Source organism: Nothobranchius furzeri, unplaced genomic scaffold, assembly GCF_043380555.1.
Source record: "Nothobranchius furzeri strain GRZ-AD unplaced genomic scaffold, NfurGRZ-RIMD1 Scf029, whole genome shotgun sequence".
Lineage (NCBI taxonomy): Eukaryota > Metazoa > Chordata > Actinopteri > Cyprinodontiformes > Nothobranchiidae > Nothobranchius > Nothobranchius furzeri.
The window spans coordinates 1,314,509-1,341,449 of NW_027223046.1; the positions used below are offsets into that span (position 1 = coordinate 1,314,509).

General features: G+C 46.0%; 1 protein-coding gene across 1 annotated transcript in view; it reads left to right on the top strand.

Annotated features, from left to right (window-relative positions):
* LOC129155897 (uncharacterized) overlaps window positions 1-21,161 on the top strand; it is a 30,026-nt gene extending 8,865 nt beyond the window's left edge. Inside the window, 18 exon segments of the mRNA XM_070547787.1 lie at window positions 417-577; window positions 1,927-1,996; window positions 3,770-3,875; window positions 5,093-5,370; window positions 8,252-8,478; window positions 8,607-8,717; window positions 9,050-9,563; window positions 10,176-10,238; window positions 10,321-10,502; window positions 10,622-10,657; window positions 10,706-10,819; window positions 12,754-12,855; window positions 12,955-13,315; window positions 13,842-14,020; window positions 15,270-16,166; window positions 16,280-18,583; window positions 19,448-19,820; window positions 19,822-21,161. Of these exon segments, the coding sequence (XP_070403888.1) occupies window positions 417-577; window positions 1,927-1,996; window positions 3,770-3,875; window positions 5,093-5,370; window positions 8,252-8,478; window positions 8,607-8,717; window positions 9,050-9,563; window positions 10,176-10,238; window positions 10,321-10,502; window positions 10,622-10,657; window positions 10,706-10,819; window positions 12,754-12,855; window positions 12,955-13,315; window positions 13,842-14,020; window positions 15,270-16,166; window positions 16,280-18,583; window positions 19,448-19,820; window positions 19,822-20,197 (6,454 nt within the window). The 3' untranslated portion in view covers window positions 20,198-21,161.
* Window positions 21,162-26,941: the final 5,780 nt, after the last annotated feature.

The window sequence follows — 26,941 nt, forward strand, 5'->3', positions numbered from 1 at the left end:
GTACAGTGGTTGGCGGACATTCTTTTTGGGCCAACAGTACCGACCATCAACATATATACTGGACAATTCATTTCCATAGGCTCCAATAACACATTTTTGTGCCAGAATGGGAGGTGGCCACCACCGCCATTTTGACCGTGTCACAGGTTCCGTCAAGCCCAGACAATTCCACAAAAGGGTAGAGAGGTGGAGCTGAGGGTGGGGCTGTAAGGCTGGGATCAACTGACGACACCCGGTCGAACTAGCTACAAGCTAACCCAAAGCTAACGCAGAGGTGGGAGCTAAGCTAACGAAGGTAGCAACCATCGACATATATGGTAGCAACCTAGCTACAACCGGAGTTTGTGCACAACACCAGAGCTTCTGAGTCAGAGATACGCTGGGCTGACTGCTGGGTAAAACCGGGTGGAACACAGTGGTCTTCCGAAAGCTGCTAAAAGCCGGCAGCCCCCGCAGCAGACAGAAGCCGCGATCAGACAGAGATGCGCCGAGCTGCGGGGAGGGGAGAACCACAAGCCGGCAGCCCGCGCAGTAGAGCCCTGCACTGAAGCCCTAGGCCCTCGGGTCGGCCTGGCCCGTAGGCCGGGCCTCGGGCCAACAGCTGTGTAATTACCTCGGACACGGGCCGGGCGCCTTTATTTTTAATCGAATTCATAAAAAAAGTTGAAACACTTAAATGCAGCAGTAGAGCCCTGCGCGGGACTGTTTTCTTCATTCCTTTCCTGCCCGCTCCCGCTGGATTTCTGACCATTACCGCCCGCACCCGCAGCGTGCATGTCTACTCCTGCCCGCAACCGCAAAACTCAGAGAAATTATTACCTCACAATAAAAGAGATGTATTGAGTTTGCATCCTCAACATGTCATTTTATAGGCAATACCGGGGGTCGGCAACCCGCGGCTCTTCCATCCATTTGATGCGGCTCTCTGTGCTTGTAAAATAATGAATGGACATTTAAATAAAATGCTTTATATTTTACTGACTTAATTTTACATCTGTATGCCAATTCTAAATGTAAAGATTGTCTGCGTAAACCTGAACAGGTCCAACCCGGTCTTACTGTGAGACCGGGTTGACGCGTCACGCTTGTGCGTAATCATGCGCTTCTGAGCTGAAGAGGATGTGAGATTCTGGGCTTCTCCTCAGACGGCTCCTGGATGTGTCGCCACATTGGAGACAGGAACAAGCACTATTCAGCCAAAGTTTCATAATCAGGGAACATTTTCTAAGTGACAATTCTCTCTGAGAGTCAGGGTTTGGAAAACGCTCGCTTCAGTGGGAGGAATCTTCCCGCATGCGCTCTGGTTCTGCGACGCGCTCCAAGCTCCTCTCCACATCTTCAGCTCGCTGTGTACCTTATGTAGTACACGCTGACAGCGAGCTGCGCTGAGCAATGTCCAGCTCAGATGTTCAGATGGGAATCTTTTCTTGAGTGATTTAGCTACATCTGCGATGTGTGTAGAATAAAATGTCAGTTCGTCTGCATGCGTCGGGGTAATTCTTTCTATTATTTCTCCGTCAAAATAAACCGTCAAATACAGGAACTATCCGGTCAACACGAGCCCTGCTTTTAACTGTTTTGTTTTCTTGTGAAAATAGATCAAATTAAACTTGATTAACACCAGAGCCAGGCATACAGTGCAGTGCGCATGTTTCTGGGGTTAATCAAGTTTAGTTGTTTCTCTTTGCAACAATCTTCACAAGAAGGCAAAACAGTTAAATGGCAGGTTACAGATATTCCCATTTGACTGTTTATTTTGACGGATAAACTCAAGGATGTTGGTTGTTTTGAAAGAATTACCCCGACGCACACTGATGCGCATGGATGAGCTGACATTTTAATTGTTAACGCACATCGCGGAGGTAACTAAATCAAGAAAAGATTCCCATCAGAACATCAGAGCTTTATACTGGACACTGTGTTCAGCGCGGCTCGGAGCGCCCACGGCGGACAGTGAGCTGATGATCTGTAGAGGGGTTCGCAGCGCAGAACCACGGTGCATGCGATAAGATTTCCTCCCACTGAAGCGGTCTGGAAACCCGGTCTCTCTGAGGGATGTCACTTGGAAAAATGTTCTTTTTATGAAATTATGAAACTTTGGCTGAACAGCGCTTGTTCCCGTCTCTAATATGGAGACGCATGACGCATCCAGTCTGAGGCAGAATAGCCTCTTCAGCTCAGAAAGCACCTGTAGAGACATTTGATCACGCACAAAGTTTACGTGGAGCAGAAGCGGTCGGGCCACGGCAGGTGAAATGTTCCTAGCCTACATGAAGTGTAACATTAATATGTTACTGGACACGGTGGTCTGGTTGGTTAGACCAGTGTTTGAAGTGGAAAACACACACACACACACACACACACACACACACACACACACACACACACACACACACATACACACACACCAATTAAAATAATGCTGATAGCGTGGACTAGAAGACAGGTGATGGTTTACGTATTTAAATGATGATCAGGCTGCTGTAAAATGTAATCTCCATCCACATCCAGACACAATTATCCTCTATTCTTTCTCTATTTGCTCTGCTCTTGTCTGGGCTGACGTAGCTGACGGTGCGCGCGGCGCGCCTAACTAGCGGCTGATGCACATTTTACGCATTTGGAGAGGTGGGCTGGATGCTTTGCTTTTACTGGAAGATGGTCCACTTAACGCACGGGTGTAGACTACATATTAATGACAAATGAATGAAAATTAAATTGTGAGTTTTTACTTCATATTTTAGAAATAAAAATGACGGGGGAAACCATTTATGACGTCTTTTTAAACGAAATTTTCTAGCGCGACCTGCCTGCTTCACTTAAGTCACTGCTTATTAAGGTCCATCCAAAATTACCGTGGGAAATGGGTAATAATGGCTCTTTGATGGGAACATGTTGCCGACTCCTGGTATAAGATCTGAGCTGGTAAAACAAAAATCCTCATCAGCAGGTTTTTTTGAAAGTGTGGGGGACACAGCTGCCAATCACAAATTTTGCCGGGGACATGTTCCCGGCGTCCCCGGTTAAAAGGACACCTATGATTCTATGTAAAGATTGTCTGCGTAAACCTGAACAGGTCCAACCCAGTCTTACTGTGAGACCGGGTTGACGAGTCATGCTTGTGCATAATCATAGCTGAAGAGGATGTGAGATTCTGGGCTTCTCCTCAGACGGCTCATGGATGTGTCGCCACATTGGAGACAGGAACAAGCACTATTCAGCCAAAGTTTCATAATCAGGGAACATTTTCTGACAAGTCTCTCTGAGAGACGGGGTTTGGAAAACACTCGATTCAGTGGGAGGAATCTTCCCGCATGCGCTCTGGTTCTGCAACACGCTCCAAGCCAATCTCCACAACTTCAGCTCACTGTGCACATATGCGCTGACAACGAGCTGCGCTGAGCAGTGTCCAGCTCAGATGTTCAGATGGGAATCTTTTCTTGGGTGATTTAGCTGCATCTGCGATGTGCGTAGAATAAAATGTCAGTTCGTCTGCATGCGTCTGGGTAATTCTTTCTATTCTTTCTCCGTCAAAATAAATGGTCAAATATGGAAACTGTCCGGTCAACACAAGCCCTGCTTTAACTGTTTTGTTTTCTTGTGAAAATCGTTGGAAAGAGAGAAAATTAAACTTGATTACCACCAGAGCCTGCGCTGTCATCTCCGTGTCGGTAAATGAGGGGAAAACAAACTGATCGGATCCTGCACGTCTTTTAACACATTGGTCAGGATTGACGCACTTTATTTTCATTTAGTTGGTTAAAAAAAGTCGGGCTCGGGTCAGGCCAGAGACTCCTGAAAACCTTTTCGGGCCGGGTCAGGCTGGGGCTCCACCCCCTCTGGCCGGGCCGAACACGGGCTCAGATTTTAGGCCCGTGCAGGGCTCTACCGCGCAGCAGACAGAAGCCGCGATCAGAGATGCGCGGAGCTGCGGGGAGGGGAGGACGGGTGGAAAACATCGGTCTCCCGAGAGCTCCACAAGCCGATAGTCGGAACCCAGCTCCACCAACATGTTATATTTCAACCCATTTTCTAAAGTGCAGCATTATGTTAAATGCACTGGGTTTTACCCTATTACATGTAAATTTCATGGTTAAACATTACATGTTAAAATCTAAGCTCAGCTCGGCAGTGACCTAAAATACATAAATATAATTTTACTTACCGAAAAAAATGAAGTGGAGACTCCTTGGACGCTCTATTAGTGCAATTAATGCCACAGCAAGTCATTTTGTCCAACAATTGCTCAAATAATATCCAAAAAAGAATACACAAACACAGAGACTCAGAATCCCAGAACAGTTTCCAGGCCAGACCGAGGCTCTACTGAGGCCTTTCCACGGAGCTAGCTCTGTGGTCACGTGTTTCGGATGCTCATTAATTATACAGACTTTTAGTCTTTTAATACACTTAAACAGAAGAGTGAGAAAAAAATTCACCCCCCTCAGAGTTGTCATGAGTGTAAACTAGATCATTTAGACAAAAAACATGCTTTGGTACCAGGCTGTAAGCATGTTTATTTCTGCTGTAAAATTGGTATTTTTAACATGGGAGTCAATGAGGATTTGCTTGCTTCTGACACCAGCCCCCAGCGGATGAGGGTGGAACTGCAATTTTTGATACTTCCGGGTTGGCCTCAATTTTTGAGCCGCATTGTGGGGGCTTGGTACCGACGCTTTTTATGCCGACTTCGGACTGGTCCATAATAGCAGTAAGCTATTAGTGGCCCTATAACAGTTTTTTCTATTGCTAAAACTCAAAAAGCAAAAATGAGGCACAGTTTTCACAACCTCTACTTCTGTTCCCAATCGCTTGACTCAGTTTATCACTACTTAAGATTTCCTTATCATATTTGAACTCTGATTTTCCTCCTTTAAACTCTGATGTCAATTTCACATTACCTTGCTGTCAATACACAACACACAATTTTCAGGTTAATACACACTTCTCACATAAATTCTCAAAGCTTCAATCAACAACACACAAATATTCAAATCTCTAAACTGTCGGGTCTGGCGAGCAATTTGCAATCAGGGACTGCAGCATAAAAGTAAGTTTCCACAAGGCTACCCAGGTGTATGAGTGGTTTCAGGACCACCCACGGTTTTCCATTTTATACCTTCCACCTTATTCCCCCTTCCTCAATCCCACTGGGGAGTTTTTATCAGCCTGGAGGTGGAAGGTGTACGAAAGGAATCCACAGAGCAAGGTCCCACTGCTTCAAGCCATGGAGGAGGCATGTAGAGATGTGGCCTTTGAGGCCTGTCAGGGCTTCACGAGGCACTCGAGGCAGTACTTCCAGCGCTATTTGGACCAGGAGGACATCGTCTGTGATGTTGATGAGGCCCTCTGGCCAGACAGAGACAGGAGGCATGATGCCCATGATTATGCTTGAATGGGAGAGGGGGTGGGGGTGGGCGGTTAACAGTAAAAATAAAATGTTTTGTTTCAAAATTTGTGTGATGTCTAATGTGTGTCTTAGGCCCTGTCCACACGTAGCCGGGGATCTGCCAAAACGTAGATATTTTTCTACGTTTTGGCCTGTCATCCACACGAAAACGGAGTTTTTTCACACGAAAACGGATCTTTTTAAAAACTCCGGCCAAAGTGAAGATCTGTGTTTTCTCCGTTTTGGGTGTCTGCGTGTGGACAGACAAAACCGGAGTTTTAAGGTCCGCAACGTCACTTTCCGCGACAGAAAAATGCTGACATCACGTGTGCGACCTGTGTTTACACTAGCCGACAGCATGGATGCCCTCAGAGCTGCGCTCGCTTTATCAATTGTCCAAGCGCTTTCTGCTTGTTTGTTTTTGCAAGCGGAATTACTGCTCCTTGCGGAAGACCCTTTAAAATATCCCTTTAAAAGTATGATAATGTTTCTGAAGTTTAAAGCCATACTTTGCCAATTTTTCATATTTTTAAATCATTTTCTTGACCCAGTATGTGCTAAAATGACCCTTTACAGGTTTAATGAAATGCCACTCAGACTCCCATTGCCCTCTGTGGCCAAAATACCGCACTTGCAACTTTAGAGTGTTGGGCCACTCCCCGCTGGACTTAGAAAAAGGAGCTGACATACCTGGCGCTGCAGTCTGCTTCCAGCTTCTTGCATGTTTTAGATCATGAACACAGCTGATTTGTTTTATTTAGTGATGAATCACTCCTGTAGACACTAATGAAAATACATTTCAGCTGTTAGATTAAGGTGTTAAAATAAAAATACGAACGCACAGCGAGGAGATAAGTTTTACGTTTGGTTTCACTAACGGACACTAGGGGGTGCTAAAACAAGCCTAAACTGCCAAGTGTTCCTTCAACGGGAGTCATCCTGTGGTAAATTCAGTTGGTTGTGTCACACCCTGTCCTGTCTCCCCTTATGGTTTAGTCATGTGTCTCTGTTAATTGCTCCCACCTGCCTCTCATTTTCCAATCACCCAAGTTCCCAACCCTCTTGTATTTAAACCCCTTCAGTTCTTTGTCTCGTGTTGGATCATTGTTTCTGTCAGACGCGTGCCGGTGAGTGAAGCTGAGGCAGGATCCACACGCGGGTGCAAAGGCAGGCAGGCAGACAAGCAGGAATGGTTTAAAGGCTTTAATACGAAACACAGTGATTGGAAAATGAGAGGCAGGTGGGAGCAATTAAAAGAGACACATGACTAAACCATAAGGGGAGACAGGACAGGGTGTGACAGATTGGACATGACGATCCTTGACAGTACATGTCAGAGCATAAAACAATCAAAAACTCAAAGAAATACGGCCATGTTTGCCGGTACTGGGTTGGTAGCAGGTGCTTTGATTATTTAAGCGGTTAGAAACGCTTATAAATACTTTTATGGAGACGCAGAAAAAGAGGATTTATCCTCTTTAGAACAACCGGAGTCGGATTTTAACAGCCTTGGACCCGGAAAATCAACACGTCTTTATCTTGATCCACTGATTTCCAGTGTTGGGAGTAATGCGGTACAAAAGTAATTAATTACTGTAATGCATTGCTTTTTGCTGTAATGTGGTAATGTAAGGCATTACAGGGAAAGAAAATGGTAATATTTACTCGGTACAATTGTCAGTAACGCAGTAATTACAATGCATTTTTGAACCCAGAATCAAGATGTGGGTTTCTTAAAAATTAAAATTGCGGAAAGCCCAAAATAAAGATCCGGTATCTACATATATTACGTCATTTATGGACTCAGATTTGTGGGCATTCTATGAGCAGAGAGGACGCAGCGGTAATGGCTCAAATACTCCAGCTGTGTCCTGCGCGCGGCCGCTGTTAAATTCATAAAATCGCTCCACCAAAACAAAGTCATTCACTTGCGATCGTTCATATTCTCTGTACTTTCTGTACATTTCTGACGTGCTTTGCTTCAGCTGAGTTCATAATCTGTGCCCTCGCTCGGTGATTTCGACTCATTGCTGCGGGAGCGCAGCGCATATTAAGCTTTTTTTTTTGCGTTCGGTAGATCCCTTTGGCTGATTAGAAATCTAGGAAACTGTTTTTCTGGAAGACGGTGAAAAGATGCAGCATGCAGGAAGGTTAGAGAGAGAAAGGGCCGGAAATTATTCAAATAAAGTCAAGAAAACAAAACAAAGAGCTTGAAAAGAAAAAAGTAGGTAGATTTAGCCCCAATACACACCAGTGAAAAGCAATAATATATAAGCATTTCATATTTATACATGTGATAGAATCAGATCACCCCAGAAGTCAGTCCCACATCCAGGGCCGTATCAAGGCATTTGGGGACCAAAGCAAAATAGGCTTGGAGCCCCCACCACCTCACTCCCTGCTCAGTTAATCTAAGATGGCAGCGTGCTGAGAGTACAGATTGTTGTTGCTTTTATTTAATAAACAATCATTTTAAAGCACTGAGCATCACATTACCAGATTCATAATGAAGTTGTTTTGGTGAAAGTAACTTAAAGTAATGCCAAAGTAGTGTAATGCCTTACATTTTAAAATCAGTAATATTGTAATGTAATCAATTACATTAAAATGAGGGTAACAAGTAATAAATAATGCATTACAGTTTTGAAGTAACTTGCCCAACACTGCTGATTTGCCTCTTTCCTGTTCACTCTTTCTTGACATTTTTTAATCACAATTGCCAATTTTTGCTCATTTTAAATATGTATTTTAAACATTTTCTAAATGCTTTTTTATATTTTTACATTTTGTGCTTTTGAGAAGCGCCTCATGATTTTTATCTTGAGAGGCGCTATAGAAATGATACTTTCTTCTTCTTTACAGAGACATCGACCCATCGGTTACAGACGATGAAGAGACGAATCGTCTCTCTCTGAAAGCTGACAGAACTGATGTTGAACATTCTTACGGAGAAACAGAAGACAGTTTATCCACTTTGCGAAAACCAGAATATGAAAGCAGCGATGGTTTTGGCCTGGAGATAGCAACTAGTCTACTCAGAGACGTCGAACAATCGGTTTTCTATGAAGAGGATTCTGGATCCCAAACAAGTCTCTCTGTGGCCCATGAAGACGCAGAACCACTGACTGAAAAATCTTTCTTTTTCTTTTTTTTTTTTTTACCGTGTCCTGTCTGGCTGTGAAGCAAACTGAATTTATGTCTGAATGCTGGTAACAAGCCTTACAGATTTACTCTCAGGTGGAGCATCTTTCTGGTTTTACATCAGATGAAGTAACTCTGTCAGATTTGGATGTGTTTGACTTAAGAGACTCTGGCTCTAAAGCTCCCAGTGAGCTGAAAGAATTAAGAGGCTTTTATGGAAGGAGAAGCGAAAACATCTCCGGTTTCAGCGGAAGATTGGCCTGGAGATAGAAACTAGTCTACTCAGAGACGTCGAACAATCGGTTTTCCATGAAGAGGATTCTGCATCCCAAACAAGTCTCTGTGGCCCATGAAGACGCAGAACTACTGACTGAAAAATCTTTCTTTTTCTTTTCTTTATTTTTATTTTATTTACCGTGTCCTGTCTGGCTGTGAAGCAAACAGAATCGATGTCTGAATGCTGGTAACAAGCCTTACAGATTTACTCTCAGGTGGAGCATCTTTCTGATTTTTCGTCAGATGAAGTAACTACGTCAGATTTGGATGTGTTTGACTCAATGGGGGAGGACGCTGGTCTGTCTCTGACTACAGAGAGGGATATTTGGGAGAATCAGGCTGGTCTTTCCACAATTATGGAGGAGAACTTTGGGGAGAATGATGAAATATCACTTTCTTTAGAAGAAAAGGAGGAAATGTCTCCTACTGATGAAGAATTAGAGGAAGTAGACAGTGACACATCTGTTTTTTTAGAGGAAGAAGTGATTCAGGGCGACACATGTGCGCTCCAGAGGGCCCTCAGTCGACGCGCAGGTGCAGTCATAGAGATCGGGGTAGGCCGGTGGTGGTGCGGGGGGCGTTCGGCCACCCCGTCGGTGGGTGACCCGCCGGCTCGGCTGGGGGTCACGGGCGCCGGCTGTAGTGGAGTGGGGTCGGTGATGTTGTCGGCCCCCCCTTTCGGCGGGTGGCGTCCCCGCCGCAAGGTACTGGGCTTCGGCTGGAGTCTCAGCGCCACCATCAACTCCCCCTTCGGCAGGTGGTGTTCCCACTCCAGGGTGCGGAGTCTCAAGCCTGATTCATGCTTCTCCGTCAGCTCCGCAAGGGACAGACGCGCACGGATTGATGGAAGCGTTTTGCACTCATACTTCTCCGTCTCCTGGGGAGTGTTGCGAAGCAATTGCCCGGCAGGACAACAGAGGGCGTAGCGCTGTTCTGTGGTATCCTGTCATGTATCCGGTCCAAGATAGTGTGTTTATATTGAGTTTTTTTTGTATATAAGAGACTTTTTAACACAGACAAATTTGTCTCTCATCCTCCTCCACCTCTTCATGCGCTCACCACCTCTAAACCCATGTTTCCTGTCATTTCCAACCACAAATAAAACGCTTGCTGCGTATTTTTTCACTCCTCCAGTCACGGGGGAATTAAACGTTCATGTTTTAGAGTTAAGTCGCGATGTATTCTTCAAGCTTTTCCGTGTCTGCCGCTAGTTATCCTCGGCTCTGTTTATGCTTTTGAGGGCGCAATGGCGGTGGTGTAGACAACAGCGGCGTCCTGACCAATGACAAGCTTGCGTTGTCCGTCTCGACTGACGGATGTTTAGAAAAGAGAGCTCGACTCCGTCCGTCCTTGCGGAGCTCTCCGGCAGGCCCGCAAGGTCGTTGCGTGTCTCCGCACTGACGCAGATGGAGAAGCATGAATCAAGCTTCAGGTGCAGTGCCACTGCAACTGTCAACCTCCCTCCCCTAGGGCAGGTGGGTTTCCCACCCCTGGGTGAAATAATCCTGCTGCAGAGACGACACAGACTCTGTGGGTGTCATTGATCTTGGAGGTATTGGACAGACTGGTCTGCCTGGCGGCGCCGTTGTAGTTAACAACACCCAAAGAGGGAATGACATGCAGCAACAGGCCACGCGTGCATGGCTCAGTCTACTCGAAAGGCACATCCTCAGACTGAGCAGCAACGACAGGCCATGTACGACCTGAAGGTCGCATTATGCTCAGCTCCGTGCCTGGCGCTTCCTGATTGTGACAAAGAGTTCCACCTTGAGGTCGTGTTCTCATCTAACTGTTTCAGTGTCGGTCTTTATCAAGTATATGACTGTGACAGGCGTGTCGTAGCATATGCTAGTAAGCTCTTGTCCGGTCCTGAGTTTAAATACTCTTGACTGTGAAAAGCTTTGCTTTCCACCATGTGGGCAGTTAAACACATTTCCAGCTACATTGGTGGACAGAAAATCATCGTCATTGAAGCACAACATCGGCCAGTGACCTTCTTTCCGCTTCCGGTCGGTAACAAGATGGCGCCTGTGCTTGGCTTAGCCGCAGTCACCGGCCACTTTTTCAAACTTTTCTCCACTAACCTCCTCTTTTCCACCTTGCTCCTGTCTGTGATACTCTTCAGTAGTGTCCCTGCTACCATCTCCTATGATCGCCAGACTCTTTTGTCCTTCCGTTTGTTCATGATCACTCACGATATTCTGGTCTGGTTGAACTCTGCCCGAGTGGTAATTCTTTTCTTAGCCAGCCACGGGGTTCTGGTCGTGGGGGAGGCCTAGCTGTTGTTTTCAGAGACCATCTTCCATGTAGCTCTACAACCTCTGGTCACTTTGCTTCCTTTGAACTGCAGCTGATTAAAATCGGGTGTAAGGACCCGTTCCACTGTGCTGTGGTCTATCGTCCACCTGGTCCAAACAGTTCTTTTCTTCAGGAGTTTAGTAACTTTCTATGCTCCACTGTGAAGCTGTCCAGACTGGTGATTGTTGGTGAATTTAACATCCACGTTGATGATCCCTCCCATCACTTTGCCATGAATTTCTCCAGCATTATGGACTCCTTCAGCTTTACCCATCATGTTTCTGGCCCCACACACACCAGGGGGCACACTCTGGACCTTGATTTTACTTCTGATCAACCATTGCATTTTCTTTAACTTGTCAGTTTCTGCGTCCCCACCTCCTGCTCGCCGTATGGTTAGTTCTCGTTTTCTTAATGAGAGCACAGCTAGAAATTTTTCTGCTGCTTTTGATCCACCCTGTTCTTCTGATAACGACCCAGATTCCTTACCTTCTCAGTCTAACGATCACTGCCTCTCCATTCTGGACAATATCTGTCCTGTCAGAACCAGATCAGTTCCTGCAGTGAACCCTAGTCCCTGGTTTCATGACAGCCTGAAGCGCCAATACAGAAAAACTGAGCGTTTGTGGAAGAAAACCCATCTCCACGTCCATCTGCTGCACCTAAAAGATCTTCTGACATCCTTTAACTCTGCAGTCAGAGATGCAAGGGTTTCCTATTTCTCCAACCTGATTTCCCAGAGCAAAGGGAACCCCAAGGTGCTGTTTAACACCATCAGCAGGATTGTCTCTCCTGCCTCTCCTACAGCCTCCATCCACTCTGTTGCAGACTGTGAGAACTTTCTGTCTTTCTTTGTGAACAAGTCAATGAGGTTAGATCTAGCATCTCTCCTTCAGCCTTATCGCTGCCTCTCCCGACTCCAACCAGACCCATCATCCTAGATAGCTTTGCTCCTGTTTCTTTGCCTGAGTTAACCAAACTAGTTAACTCTATGAAGACCTCTGCATTCCCCCTCAACATCTTACCCTCATCTTTGTTTAAAAATGCTTTTCAGTCCATCGGTCCCAGCGTGCTCTCCATTATTAATGCTTCTCTGGTTTCTGGTCAGGTCCCTGCTTATTTTAAGAACGCTGTAATCCACCCGCTTCTTAAAAAGCCAAGTCTCGACCCCTCTCTCCAGCAGCTTCAGACCCATCTCTAAACTTCCGTTCATCTCCAAGATCTTGGAAAAGGTTGTGGCTAAACAACTCACAGCTGCTCTTGATGAACATAACATCTATGATAGCTTCCAGTCAGGTTTTCGTGGAGCTCATTCTACTGAAACAGCTCTTCTTAGGGTCTCTAATGACCTTCTGACTCACAGTGATGCAGGGGACTGTTCTGTTCTGGTCCTGCTGGACCTGACTGCAGCTTTTGACACTGTTGACCATCACCTGCTACTGGAGAGGCTGAGGGACTGGGCAGTTCTATCAGGAACTGCTCTGGAGTGGTTCTCCTCCTATCTTTCTGAACGTTCCTTTTCTGTGGCCGTCTCCAAGTTTAGGTCCTCCACCACCTCCCTTACCTTCTTGGAAAATTAACGGGTTCTTAACCTCTAACCGGAAGCCCGTTAAACATCAAGACCTCTTCATGGCTTGTGATAACCCTAGCGACATCACATGACATGCAGATCTATTGGCGTGAAGTCAAAGGTCTTTCTCGTGTACCCGGAACTGATAAGGATCTTATTGCAGACTCTCTTGCCAAACAAGGTGCAGCTGTTGGTACCCCATGGTCCTTTAACCCCTTGTGGCTCCCTGACAGTGTGTCTTCTCGGTCAAACCCACCCCGTGTGTGTGTCGTGACTTGAGCTCAGGCCGTTAACGCGTCCACCTCTCGACCGTCCGATGGTTTTGAGTCTGTTCTTCCTGTCTTTTCTGAAAACAACCTTGTCAGTCTTCAGTCCCAGGACTCTGATATTAGCAGGATGATCCTGTACCTTTCTGACCCGACAGCTCATCTGCCTTCTCCTGTCAAGCTTGACTCCGTTCCTGAGCTTTGGGCTCTCTTTTGTGTTCGTGTCATTCCCTCTCTAGGTGTTGTTAACTACAACGGCGCTGTCAGAGTGACCAGTCGATCCACAGCCTCCAAGGTCAGTGACACCCACAGAGTCTGTGTCGTCTCTGCAGCAAGATTGCTTCACTCTGGGGTGGGAAAACCACCTAAAGCTTGGTTTATGCTTGACGCATTCACTTTCCGCATGGTGATGCGGCTCGCGGATGGAACGCGCTTCACAACTTGCAGCGTTTATAGATTCATGCGGCTTGTCTCTGCGGTGAGCTAATATTCTCCCAAACTGTAGGGGGCAGCATGGAGCTCTACGGCATGCATCCAACAGTACACCATAGTAGAAGTAAAAATTACTGTTGTTTACAACATGTCATTCCAGCATGTTTTAACAGCGTCCTCGTCTTTTCCGACAGTGCGAGCTATTTCTCTCCAAGAATTATTAACAACGTGTTGATCGCGGTGATCTTTGAGAGCTGAATCATACAAATGTCTGTATTTACGAACCTCTGCCATACTAGTTCTTGCCAGTCCGCCATGTTTTTCCGCGTCCGACCATCCGCATGGTTAGAAAATTTCCTAGGTGAGCGGTGCGGAAATTTTGGGCCGTGCGGAGGCGCTGTGGAGGGGCGTGGTTGTTAAAATGACGCGACCTCGCGGATGCGTCAAGCATAAACCAACATTAACCTAGGGGAGTTTGCAGTGGCACTGCACCTGAGACTCCGCACACTGGAGTGGGAACACCACCTGCCGAAGGGGGAGTTGATGGTGGCGCCGAGACTCCAGCTGAAGCCCAGTACCTTGCGGTGGGGATGCCACCTGCCGAGGGGGGGGGGGCTGACAACATCACTGACCCTACTCCTACAGCTGGTGCTAGTGACCTCTAGACCTGAGGTTGGTGACTCGCCTACCACAGGGGGAAGGTTGAATGCCACCCTGTACCACACTGGCTGACCCTGATCTCTGACTGCACCTGCACGTTGTAACGAGCAATCAACCATTACGCTACAGCGTCGACCGAGGGCCCTCCAGAGCGCACACCTGCGCCAGACATGTTCTGAGACATTGCATTCACCCGCAAACAAACACTTCATATTAGATTCATCCAAACACAGGGTTGCTTTTTTTAATACCAAAGTCTTTTTAATATCAAAGTCTTTTATAAATTGTCATGTTTTATAATTGTTTAGTAATAAATTTCTTAACCTTCTTAAACTTGACTCTTTCTTGAAATAAACAGAGTGGGTGTACATTGATCACTGAACAGGCAAAGATCTTTAGATCTTCTGAATTAACAAATAACCTTTGCTATTAAATTAAATCTTTAAAAATAAATATTATAATCTTTTGATTAAACATAGACCAAGCAAGTTGGTGTATGAATTTATATCTATTATATTCATATATCCATATATAATCTCATTCGTCAATTTGTTTGATCTTAGGAATTAAAATATAAGCTGATAGCAACAGCCTTTAATTCCTATGTTTAGGTCATTAACCCTACAGTAACATTGAATCATCTCTGGTTTCGGTGTTTAACTGGCTTATGCAACATGTGGTGATCTCTCCTCACATCAGCATGGAGCCATAAAAACTCTTCTAGACAGAACATCACTTTATTTAGAAGTAGGGAATATAAAAACATATATGGAGTAAACTAAGGAAAGGTGGGCAAAGCGGGCAGATCTAAAGGCTCCTTATGCTAAATAAATGGGACTTGTGGTATAGCTATGTGACAGTGTGAGTGTCCTGTCACAATGTCCCGATTGATTTTGCTCCCTGGCTATTTGGCCAAGGGGATGTCCCTTTGGCTGACTGGTTAGAGCGTATGACTCTCCCCCGGGAGTCTGGGGATCGAATCCCGCCCGGGCCCTCGTTTCTCCACCTTGCCACACTTGGCGTTGTTGGCAGGATTTTTGCTCTAAAGCTGAGACGTGGGTTCCATTGCTTTTAAGTGTTTTTATTTTAGTGTTATTTTTTTAATTTTTTTCTTAGAATTTGGTTCATGGGTAGCAGGTTGGAGTAAGCAGAACGGCAGAGTCTCTTGTGTAAGTGAGGAAATAACTATTCCTTACTGGTGAGTGCCCTGAGTTTTTTTTCCCTCCCCTAATTTCAGTGTCTACAATGGATGTAGATTTTCAGGAGTTGCGGGACTTAGTCCAACAACTTAAGTTAGAAAATGAGAGGTTGAGGCAAGAGCGGGATGTGGCTGCCCCTGGTCCCAGCTCTTCCCTTACCCCTCCTGCGGTTTCGCCCCTTGATCCCCCAAGCACTTCTTCTGCAGTAGAGAAGTTGGTGTATATTCCCCTGGAGCGTAAATGCCCCGTCTTTAGTGGAAAAGGGGGCATTAGTCTAGCTGAGTGGCTTGAGGAGGTGCAGGCTTGTATGAGAGTACGTCATGTTTCTGGTACTGATGAAGCATTTTTTTTGTTCGATCACCTGGGAGGGGAAGCCCGCAATGAAATAAAATTCCGGCCTAAGGCTGAAAGGGAGGATCCGGCTAGAGTGATTGCTGTGCTGCAGGAACTTTATGGGTGCTCAGACTCCTATGTGGCTTTGCAGGAGGCTTTCTTTTCATGCCGCCAACAGGAAGAGGAGACATTACAGGAATTTTCCCTAGCTTTAATGGCCCTCATGGCTGCAGTGAAGCAGCAGGCCCCCAGCGAAATGGTAAATGCTGAGGTGTTGCTACGAGACCAGTTCGTAGAATATGTGGTAGATGGGTCCTTGCGCCGTGCATTGAAACAGTTTGTGCGTGGGAGACCGTCGGCTACACTATTAGACGTCCGAGCAGAGGCCATTCGGTGGGAGCGGGAAGGGATATCGGCAGGGCCTCGAGGCCGTGTCCACTCCATGCCCTCAGTGTTAGGTCTCCAGTATGGTGTGCAGTGTCCCCCTGCTGCAGGTGACCCTGGTTTCTCCCCAGCTACGGAGTTGAGTGAGATAAAGGAGATGCTAAAACTCCAACAAGATCAAATAAATAAGCTTGCTCAAAATGTTTCTTCTCTGCAGGGTACACGAAAAAAACCTCGCCCCACTAATCACAGCCCCATAATATGTCGCCGGTGTCAGCAAGCAGGGCATTATGCCAGTGACTGCGATGGGGTTAGAGTCTTACGTCCCCAGCCCACCCAGCCGCCACGTCCTACTGCAAGGCAATCGGAAAACTAGAGCCCGCCGAACAGCCGAGCCACAGTTCGGGGGGTATAGTTAGTGGCTCACAAGTGGTTGCTGCTAGTCAGGGAGAAGCCTCGAAGTTGGTGTCAGATTGCCCCCATGTGGAGGTACTAATGGGAGGCGTAAATGTACCATGTTTGTTTGATACCGGTTCTATGGTATCTAAGGTCACCGAGGGCTTTTTCCGGCAGCATTTTGAGCCTTGGGGGATGGACCAACTGCAGTCTTGTAACTGGCTGCAGCTCAAGGCAGCCAATGGGTTGGCTATCCCTTATATTGGCTACCTGGAGCTTACTGTAGAGTTATGTGGTAGATCACTAACAAATTGTGGTGTGTTGGTGGTCAAAGACCCCCCGAGTGGTACCTCTGGTTTTCCTGGCATTGTGGGGATGAATATCATCCGCAAGTGTTACAGCGAATGTTTTGGCCAGCATGGGCTGGCTTTGTTTGAGCAACCCCCTGTGTCAGGGGCCCCTGAGCCTGTTGTCCAGGCATTGCAGAGGTGTCACCAGGGTAAGGGAGACGTTCCTCAACAAACCTCAGGATTAGTTAAGGTGCTGGGCCGACGGGCATGTCGTATCCCAGGAGGCACGCTGAAATTCGTGGCCACCTCATGCTCGGAACAGTTCACCGGGTTACCTGTGTTGTTTGAGCCCCTAGTGTCTGGCCTCCCTGCCGGGTTACTCACCTCTCCATCTTTGGTGCAAGCACAGAAAGGTACAGCTTATGTTCCGATCATTAATGTTGGCAACACGGATGTTTGGCTGTACCCGCGCACTAAGGTTGGAACCCTGACGAGGGTTTTGGTGACTAGTCCGCCAGCTGGCTTAATGGAGATACCATCTGGGTCAGCCGTTGTCTCATCTCAGGCGGTCTCAGAGTCAGTAGTGACTCAGCTGCAGGCTCTGGAGTTACCTGCTTTGACAGCAGAGGATGGGAACAGTGTGAGGTCTCTGCTGTTAAAATATGCTTCTGTTTTTTCAGAACATGATGGAGACCTGGGGTGCACAAAGCTGATCTCCCATGACATTCCGCTCATGGATGAGGCCCCTGTCCGGCAGCGCTTTAGGCGCATTCCACCGTCAGACTATGAGGTGGTCAGGGAGCATATTAACAACCTGCTGGAGGCCCAGGTAATCCGGGAGAGCAGCAGTCCATATGCTTCCCCCATAGTGCTGGTACGGAAGAAGGATGGGAGCCTGCGCATGTGTGTGGATTACAGGCACCTAAACAGCAAAACCAGAAAGGATGCCTTCCCCCTCCCACGTATCGAGGAGTCGCTCGATGCGTTGAGTGGTGCTCGCTGGTTTTCCACTCTAGATCTAGCCAGTGGCTACAACCAGGTACCTGTTACTGAAACAGATAAGCCCAAAACAGCTTTTTGTACCCCTTTTGGGTTGTTCGAATGGAACCGCATGCCTTTTGGTCTTTGTAACGCCCCCAGCACCTTCCAACGGCTAATGCAAAGACTCTTTGGGGACCAACAGTGCCAGTCCTTATTGTTATATTTGGACGACATTGTTGTTTACTCTTCCACCATCAAGCAACATCTGGACAGGCTGGAGATGGTGCTGGAGCGGCTGCAAAGAGAGGGGCTAAAGGCGAAGCTGCCGAAGTGCGCTTTCTTTCGACAGGAGGTACAGTACTTAGGGCATGTGATTTCGGACAAGGGTGTTGCTACAGATCCCTCCAAGGTTGAAGTGGTGGCAAACTGGCCTATCCCTGTGACGGTGTCAGATCTGCGGTCATTCCTAGGATTTGCCAGCTATTACCGGCGGTTCGTGGAGGGGTTCGCCAAGTTGGCTGCCCCCCTTCACAGGTTGGTTGCGGAGCTGGGGAGTGCAAAGTCTGGCCAGCGGCAAGGGCAGAAGATTGGCGAGTGCTGGACCAGGTTGTGTAACGACAGCTTTGACGCTTTAAAGAGTCGATTGGTCACTGCACCGGTGCTAGCCTATGCTGACTTCTCCCTTCCCTTTATTTTGGAGGTGGACGCTAGTTATGGGGGTTTAGGCGCAGTACTATCGCAGGAGAAGCAAGGGCAGGTGAGGCCTGTAGCCTACGCTAGCAGAGGGTTGCGGCCCCCTGAGCGCAACATGGCCAACTATAGCTCCATGAAGTTGGAGTTCTTGGCGCTCAAGTGGGCAATGACTGAAAAGTTTAGGGAGTATTTGCTGGGCCATCGGTGTATTGTCTACACAGATAATAACCCGCTAAGCCACCTGTCATCTGCAAGGTTGGGGGCCACTGAGCAGCGTTGGGCTGCTTAGTTGGCTTCCTTTGACTTTGAAATAAAGTACCGCCCGGGGAGGAGCAACAGAAACGCAGATGCGTTGTCTAGGCAAAATGCACCCGGCAGACAAGAGCTAGCAGCAATGCTCCCAGGAACACCCCTCCCAACACCACTGCAGCAGGTTTTACAGGCTGACCAGTCTGAGGTGGCTCAGGCTGCTGTCTTTGCATTGCCTCATTTTAATCAGGCTGACCTTTGTGTTTTACAGCAAGCTGATCCAGTCCTTAGTGAAATCAGGGCATTCTGGATAGAAAAGAGACATCCCACCCGTGAGGAAAGACTCCAGTTGTCTCCGGCTGCGTTGGTCCTCCTCAAACAGTGGGACCGGTTGGTGGAGAAGGATGGGGTCCTGTACCGGCAGATCTGGCTCCCCCGGGAGGCTGAGGGGGTGTTGCAGGTAGTGTTGCCCGCCGCCCTGAGGGAGGAAGTGCTTACTGAACTTCATCAGAAGCATGGCCACCAAGGGGTTGAGAGGACGCTGCAGCTGCTCAGACACCGATGCTACTGGCCTAACATGACTGGTGATGTGGAGCAGTGGTGCAGTAAGTGTGAGAGATGTCAGGTTGCCAAGGATACCCAGCGGGGGCCTCAGGCCTACATGGGACATTTGTTGGCCTCTCGGCCAAACGAGGTTTTGGCCCTAGATTACACTGTGCTGGAGCCCTCTGGTGACGGGTGTGAGAACGTCCTGGTGATGACAGATGTCTTCAGCAAATATACACTGGCTGTCCCTACTAAAGACCAGCGGGCTTCTACGGTGGCACAGGCCTTGGTGACTGAGTGGTTCTTGAAGTTCGGCGTTCCCGCACGGATACATTCAGACCAAGGCCGAAACTTCGAGAGCACTCTCATTCAGCAGCTGTGTGCTTTGTATGGGATTAAGAAGTCCCAAACCACTCTATACCATCCATCAGGTAATGGACAGTGCGAGCGGTTTAATAGAACACTCCATAACTTGCTTCGCACTTTACCCATCTCTCATAAACGAGACTGGAGTTCCTACTTGCCACAGCTGCTGTTCTCATATAACACCACTCCCCACCAGGCCACAGGGGAATCTCCTTTTTTTCTTCTGTTTGGACAGGAGCCAAGGCTACCGGTGGACTTCCTGCTTGGTCGTGTCCAGGACCCAGTGGGAGGCCATGTCCAGAACTGGGTTCAGGAACATCAGAGCCGGCTGTAGTTTGCCTTTCAGGGGGCAAGAGAGAATGGCAGCAGCGGCTCAGCGTAGGAAAACCTACCACGATCAGCAGGTCAAAAGCTCCCCTCTGGCTGAGGGCCAGCAGGTGCTACTGCGGCAACATGGCATAAAGGGTCGGCATAAGATCCATGATCTGTGGAGCCCAGTGATACATGTGGTGGTGAAAGCACCAAAGGAGGGAAGCCCAGTGTATGGAGTGGCACCAGTGGAGGATCAGACCAAGGTCAGACATGTTCATCGTAGCATGTTGAAGCCACTGGTAGGAACCACTCCACTGTTTGTGCTGACACCCAGCGGTCAGGGTTGTACAACAGCTCTTATCTATAGAGGGGAAGCCAACATACTCACACTGCTTGGAAACTTCATTGACATTTGAGAAATCATTGATGTCAGCGAGAAGCACGGTGGTTTTAACAACTGCCAGAAATAAAAGTAAACTGCATGAAGAACATCTGCAGAACAATGGCTTCTACACAGAGGATCGCCTCACCGTTCTCATAAGTGCATCCAGCCATTCGGAGGATCTCCCCCATGTTCACGAGAGCCTAGGAATAAAACACAACAGACTGTTGCAACACATGGACCTGAACTTTGTCCCATGAAGAGCTAACATGATCCTGGTGACACTTTAAAGCCAAAGCACAGTCAGAGCAGCTGCTACGTACTTAGCGGATTATTTTGTTAATACGGCTGAATGTTATGATAGTTTTACATCTGTGCAGAGCAGCTGTTGTGTTGTTTTAGATCATTCATTCACTCATCATTCATTGGTTTACTGTAAAGAATGTTTTCCCACACAGCTGCTGGTTAACACTGGTTATTAAAGTAAAGTCATGCTAAAAAAGTTACTTTCCAGAATACTAAAGTAACTATAGCCACATCTCAGGTGTGCGGGTGTGAAATCAGCAGATGGACGATGACACCTGTCTGGTTTGGGCCTGAACACCGCCTCCCACCAGCTGGCCACTGACCGGATCCATCCCCAGCTGTCCTGATACATACACGCTCCGATCAACCACCACTGCTTGGCTTAGAGACACAGACACAAAACAAGAGTTTTAGTTAAAGGTCTAAATATACTGATCAGGTGAGCATGTCTGCTCAGCCAATCACAGGGCAGCGAGTCAATGCCCTTAGTCGTCTAGGTAAGTGCTTTACTGGACTCCAAACTGAACATCAGATGGAGAAAAACGTGACACTTCAGTAACTTAGTACTGGGTGAGTATTTCAGAACCTGCTGGTTTACTGGGATTTGAACCCAAAATAATCTGAAGGGTTTGTGGACGGCAGCAGGAGGTAGAGCGGGTTGTCCAGTAATCAGAAGGTTGCAGGTTCAATACCGGTTCCCTCCAGAGACTGCTGTTGTGTCTTTGGGCAAGACACTAAATCCACCTTGCCTACTAGTGGTGGTGGTGGTGGTGGTGCCTGCCAGCGCGCCCCAGGCCAGCTGTGGCTAATCATCACCACCAGCGTGTGAATGGATGAACGAAAGATAGTTATGTGAAGCACCTTGGGGGGCTATTAGGGATGAGCAAGTACACCACTATCTGTATCAGTATCTGTTCAACCATCTAAATTATCTGTATCTGTACTCGGAGTGGGCGTGGCCTAACCCGGAAGTGGGTATAATTTAACCGAAAGTGGGTGTGGTTTACATCAATACGTTATTTTAAGTTTGATCAGAAGTTGCTATGTGTATTGTTTATTTGAAAACTATTGACAGAGCAGCCTCAGAGTTGAGATTAAATGTTTTTGATCACAATAGTAAAGGAACTATTACAGAACAAGTTTTTCAATAAAATCAGAACATTAATATTTAAGTGCATGGATTAAGAGAGAGAGAGAGAGAAGAAAAGATCTTTTCTATAGCGCCTCTCAAGATAAAAATCACAGGGCGCTTCACAAAAACAAAACATGTAAAATAGAAAAAAGAATTTAGAAAATGATTAAATTAAAATGAGCAAAAAATAGACAATTGTGATTAAAAATGTAAAGAAAGAGAGAGAGAGTGAATAGGAAAGAGGGAGTGGATCCTCCTCAGGAAGAGGAGAGAGAGAGAGAGAGAGAGGGGAAAAAGAACCCCGACTGGAGCGGAAGCAGTGACATAAGAATTCAGTCACACAACGTTTTCCACAAATGCACACGCTAATTCTGAAATCCACACTCTGTGTTTCACAAATATAATTCGGAGGAACACAAATGCACACGCTCATTCGGAAATTCACACTCTTTGACTCATAAATATAATGTGGAAAAAAAAGTCACGCAACATTTTCCACAAATGCACACGCTAATTCTGAAGTTCACACTCTGTGGTTCACAAATATTATTTGTAAGAACACTTGTAATATAAACTCACAGATCATACGATTTGCTGAACGTGCATTTACGAACAGCTTCTCATTTGTGAACCTTTCTGCGTTTGTGAGTGAAATCTGTGCGCTGAATTTTGAGACTCTCCTAACGTCGCAGATGAACAAACGTCACCATTGGCTAATGAATCTGTCAATCAAATATATGATTCTGCCAGGGCTGTTCGCTTTCAGCCAATCATATGGCTCCTTATGTTACGGAACAGATCTGCTGTGCGCATAAGTCGGATACAATTTTCCTGCATGTGCAGCTCGGGGCTGACGATGGCTGAAGATATCGCGTTAGCGTTCACACTTGTTTAATTTTCTATTTTAATTCTGGTGCCTGTTAGCAGCTGAAACACATCATCACGTGCTTGTGGATATCAAATATTCTATATGAAGACATGACTGTAAGAATAAGTGTAGCAGGATGAGGTAATCTGTTGAGCGTTGCAGCATCAATCGCGTATGAACTCGAGGAAAAGAAAGATGGGATCAAAAGTGTTTTCTTGTGTCATTTATTAGAGCATGCGACACACACGTTAACATTTTTTTTTTTTTTTTTTTTTTTTTAACTTTTACTTCTGATTTTTATTAGACACATTCAGAAGATTTAACATGCCAACTCATTGTAGCATTTACACAAAGGTTACAAGTAAATGTTAAACTCCTTTCATAAAGAACTTAACAAATTGAGTAAATTAAATTGCATAATGATATAATATTTTGATTACAGGAAATTAAATCTTTTTTTTTTTTTTTTTTTTTAGAAAAGGCAACATACAAACAAAATGCACCTTACATTATATATTCAAAAGATAATCATTACATGCATACATATTCAACATTTTCACGTATATGAAAAAGAAAACAATAGAAAACAATAGAAAAAGAACATCTAAAGCTGGGGTCATCTAAGTAATAGATTATTGACTTACTAACTCAAAATCTTCTACAAAGGAAATAAACAAACCAGCCTTTTTCTTTTTAACTAAATTCAAAGATTTAAGTAATAATTTTAAGTCATTTCTCCAATAGGCTAGTGTTGGTTTGGTCTTAAAAAATCGACATTTATGTATAAACTGTTTACATAAAATTAATAACACATTAACACCTGTGGTTCTTTTTCCTTATCAAAAACAAGAGAGAGACAGTTTATCCAATCTCAGCGTGGGGCTTTATTTGTACAATTCAGCAATACATCACCAACACTTCATGGGGACAGCCTTCAGCCTCGAACTAAATGCCTCGGCTGGAAACCTGCTGCAAAAGCCCTCTCTCCTACACCACGCAGCATCGGTTATACTCTTCTGGCCCCCACCCTCATGATTTCGGGAAATGATGGGATGGCTGTTTTATTACCCAATATGGTCAAAGTAAGCCAATACTTACTGGAAGTTACATAAGCTGGACTGAACAACATGTTGTTGAGCACGTACGCAGCAGCTGGACAATCAAGATGTTAAAAGTGCACGTGCACAGGATGCTGGGCTGATAAACATCTTGTCAAAAATGCACGTACACAGAACACTGCTTTTTGGCTCCTACAGATCCCCCCCATGGGGGTGTCCACCCCCATAAACAAGCTGGCTACATAACAAATAACATAACACATAAATGAATGTTAACATAGACCAGTAAATGGGTGTTAAATGACAAAATGACTAATATACTGCAGTCTTCAGCCATACTATATAGATATAAATGTAACGACGAAGTAACTGCAAAGTAAGTATCAGCTGCAAGACACAACATGGAATGTGACGTCTTTAACCACCCCAGCAATACATCAAAAATGCATGCGCACACTGTAAGAGGGCGAAAAACCTGTCCGCTGTTCTTAACAGGAAAATTCCCCCTTGACCTCCTGCCCCAACAGGACGATCACGTAACGCACAGAGTGAGCATACAAGTCTAGCCTAAGTATATGGCAGACATTAGGTAACATTGAATTAACAAAAGAACACACATAAGAGAAAATGAAGTGATGATACCTTCCAACAGAGAATAAAAAAAATCATGAGTACGATCGTGCATTAATTACCCTTAGCAACATTGCAACCAGTAACTGTACGTGAATATGCAATCAAAAATACAAACTCATATGAAATAAATGATTGACGTGGATACGAATGAACAACTAGGAGATGTTGATGTGACTAAACCTATAAAAAGTTAAACACAACAGTAAATGTAATGAATATACGAATATACTAGATGTAACAACACAACTGCTCAACCGAAATAGAGAACGGAGTCAGAGTCTCAGTTGCAGAGCTGGAAAAAAGAAACGGAGTGAAGAAAACACAAGAGTCAAGTTCAGTTTCATTGATGACTGCTGCAGGGGTCTTGTCGCTGGAAGAGGACTTCGAGGCCGATTCCTTAGTCGAGTGCATGTAACCACAACAACAACATCTCTGATGAGACGCAAAGCTTACTCCACCGCCATCTCATCAGCCGTCCCGTTCTTCAGGCACATTGGGTGTCGTGCTGAGTCCATTGCGGCCATTTCCATTTGCACGTATTGAGACGACGCAGCAAGGTTCATTTGGGCAGCCAGAGTTCGCTCCCACAGTCTCCTCACAACAGGTAGGATGCAACATGCCAATAGAGAAATCAGAATTAGTACTACTATTGCACTAATTCCTGCTTTTACCAAAATAGCTCCCCACTGACCCAATTTGAGGGCTAAGGAGTCTAAGGACCAGCTTTCCCTGCCTGCATTCTCCCTCAGCTCTATCTTTAAATCTTTCAATTTCCTCATTCCTTCAGTAAATGCACCATCAGGGGCCGTATTACTTGGAATGTAGGTGCAACATTCTTGCCCACTGGAGTTCAGAAACTTACAGAGCCCACCTTTCTCGGCCAGCAACCAGTCCAAAGCCTGGTCATGCTGCAAAGTCATCTTGACTGTGGCATGAAGTTGTTCACCCAAGAGGCCAAGGTTATTTACTGTGTAATTTAAGATTCTTTGCTGATTAAAATAAACATAGTTGATCCATTTCACATTCTTATTTATTGTTATCCAAGGAAGAATTGACTCTAAACCAGCTACTACCTCATCTCTTGCTTGAAATTCTATGGGAATTCCTGTTGGCAGTCCTATGGCGTTTAAATGCACTTTATGATCAAACACATCATACCTCTTTGTTCTACGTCTATTGGTAGTCTCCAACTGAAGTAATTCACTCACACCTTCATGTAAGATAGTCACTGGAACTTTCATACGTACTAGCGTACACAACCCAACCCAAAAACTTGGCAAAACATTCATTAAAACATCACCACCACACATCCAGTAGCTGTCGGCCACTGGAATGTCTTGCTCACCTATGAGATCCAGAGTGGGGATCGTCATCGATATGTTTTCACAGTCCTGACTAAGAGTTACAGGGTTTTCATACCAAACAGGGGTATCAATGAGAAGTGGCGTCATATTTGCATGCGGGAACCAGGATAATACCCAAGTGACGTTACAGTTGACAGATGTATTACCTACGTCCACTCCTCCATTGTCAGCGAAACCTCCACTTGCAAAACATTCATAATCAGCACTATAATCAATTTTGTAGTCCGTTGGAGGACCATTTTGGTCTGTTTGGATCGCAAATTCAGCACATTCCTCTAAGATGTTATATTCTGCATATTTTTTAACATATTTGTGCTTATCTCGTGTACCATGGAGCAATCTGCAGTGGAATCCGCACAATGGCAACTTAAGAATAGGTGGAATCTTTTTATTTATCTCTATTTCCTTTCTAGTCTTACAAGTGCGTCGTTGTGTAATGGCACATTCACTAGAAGTATATTTTTCTGGAACAACCTCAGGTAACATTCCGGGTGCTTGAGCGCACACTATGCAGTCATTAGGAGTCATTTCTCTCGTCGTATACAAAGCCCATTTATACCAACTATTTTGCATGGCGGCATCCCAAAGCCTATCCTCTATCGGCAATGGTCTGCCCGCTCTAGGGGAGATAGGTCCTGTGTTACTCCCGGGCCTAGGTCTAATCGGCCCAAATAGTGGCTTAGGCACAGCTTTGCGATTGGTCACTTCTTGTTCATTTTGGCCTTGCTGAGTAAGATTACAAACATGGTTACTACCAGAGGCTTCTGTGGGAAAATCAGATTCCACAGCTACATCTCCTGTGGGAGTTGTAGTACTAACAGGTGGCTTAGTAGTTACACTTCTTAACTTGCTAACTGGCGTTGTTTCAGGTCTTAAAATCAGTGGAGTCACTAGCTGTAAGTGAGAGGAAGAGCTCCAGTCGGACCTCCCCTCTTCAACAGGAGCTGTGGTAGTCAAAACATCAGGGATTACAGTAGTAGTAGTAGTAGCGCTAGTAGTTAAAACATTATTTGGAACTGTGGTCACACTGTCAGGGATTTTATTTATCTTAATTGTGGTCAAAACATTATTTGGAATCGTGGTTGTAACACCAGTTTTAACAACTGCTACGTCGAATGCAGGCAAGGATGCTGACCTATGTTGCATCCGGCCTGCTGGATTGTACTTAACTTGATCACGGTGTGCTGCCTCGTCGTTGACCAAGTCGTCTAGCGTATGCTCTTGTGATGGGTCGACGATCTGCTCCTCGGCCATCGTCTCCATCTTCACCTCCTCCAGCACCACCATCAGACCCCCTAGTGTCATCCAAAACAGAACTGTTATCAGGCTTAGCACGCCCTTCTTTTCCTCGGCCATCATGCCGGTTTGTTACGTCAGACACAATACTGCCCTGAGTTTTGTCTTTGACTTTCGTGCA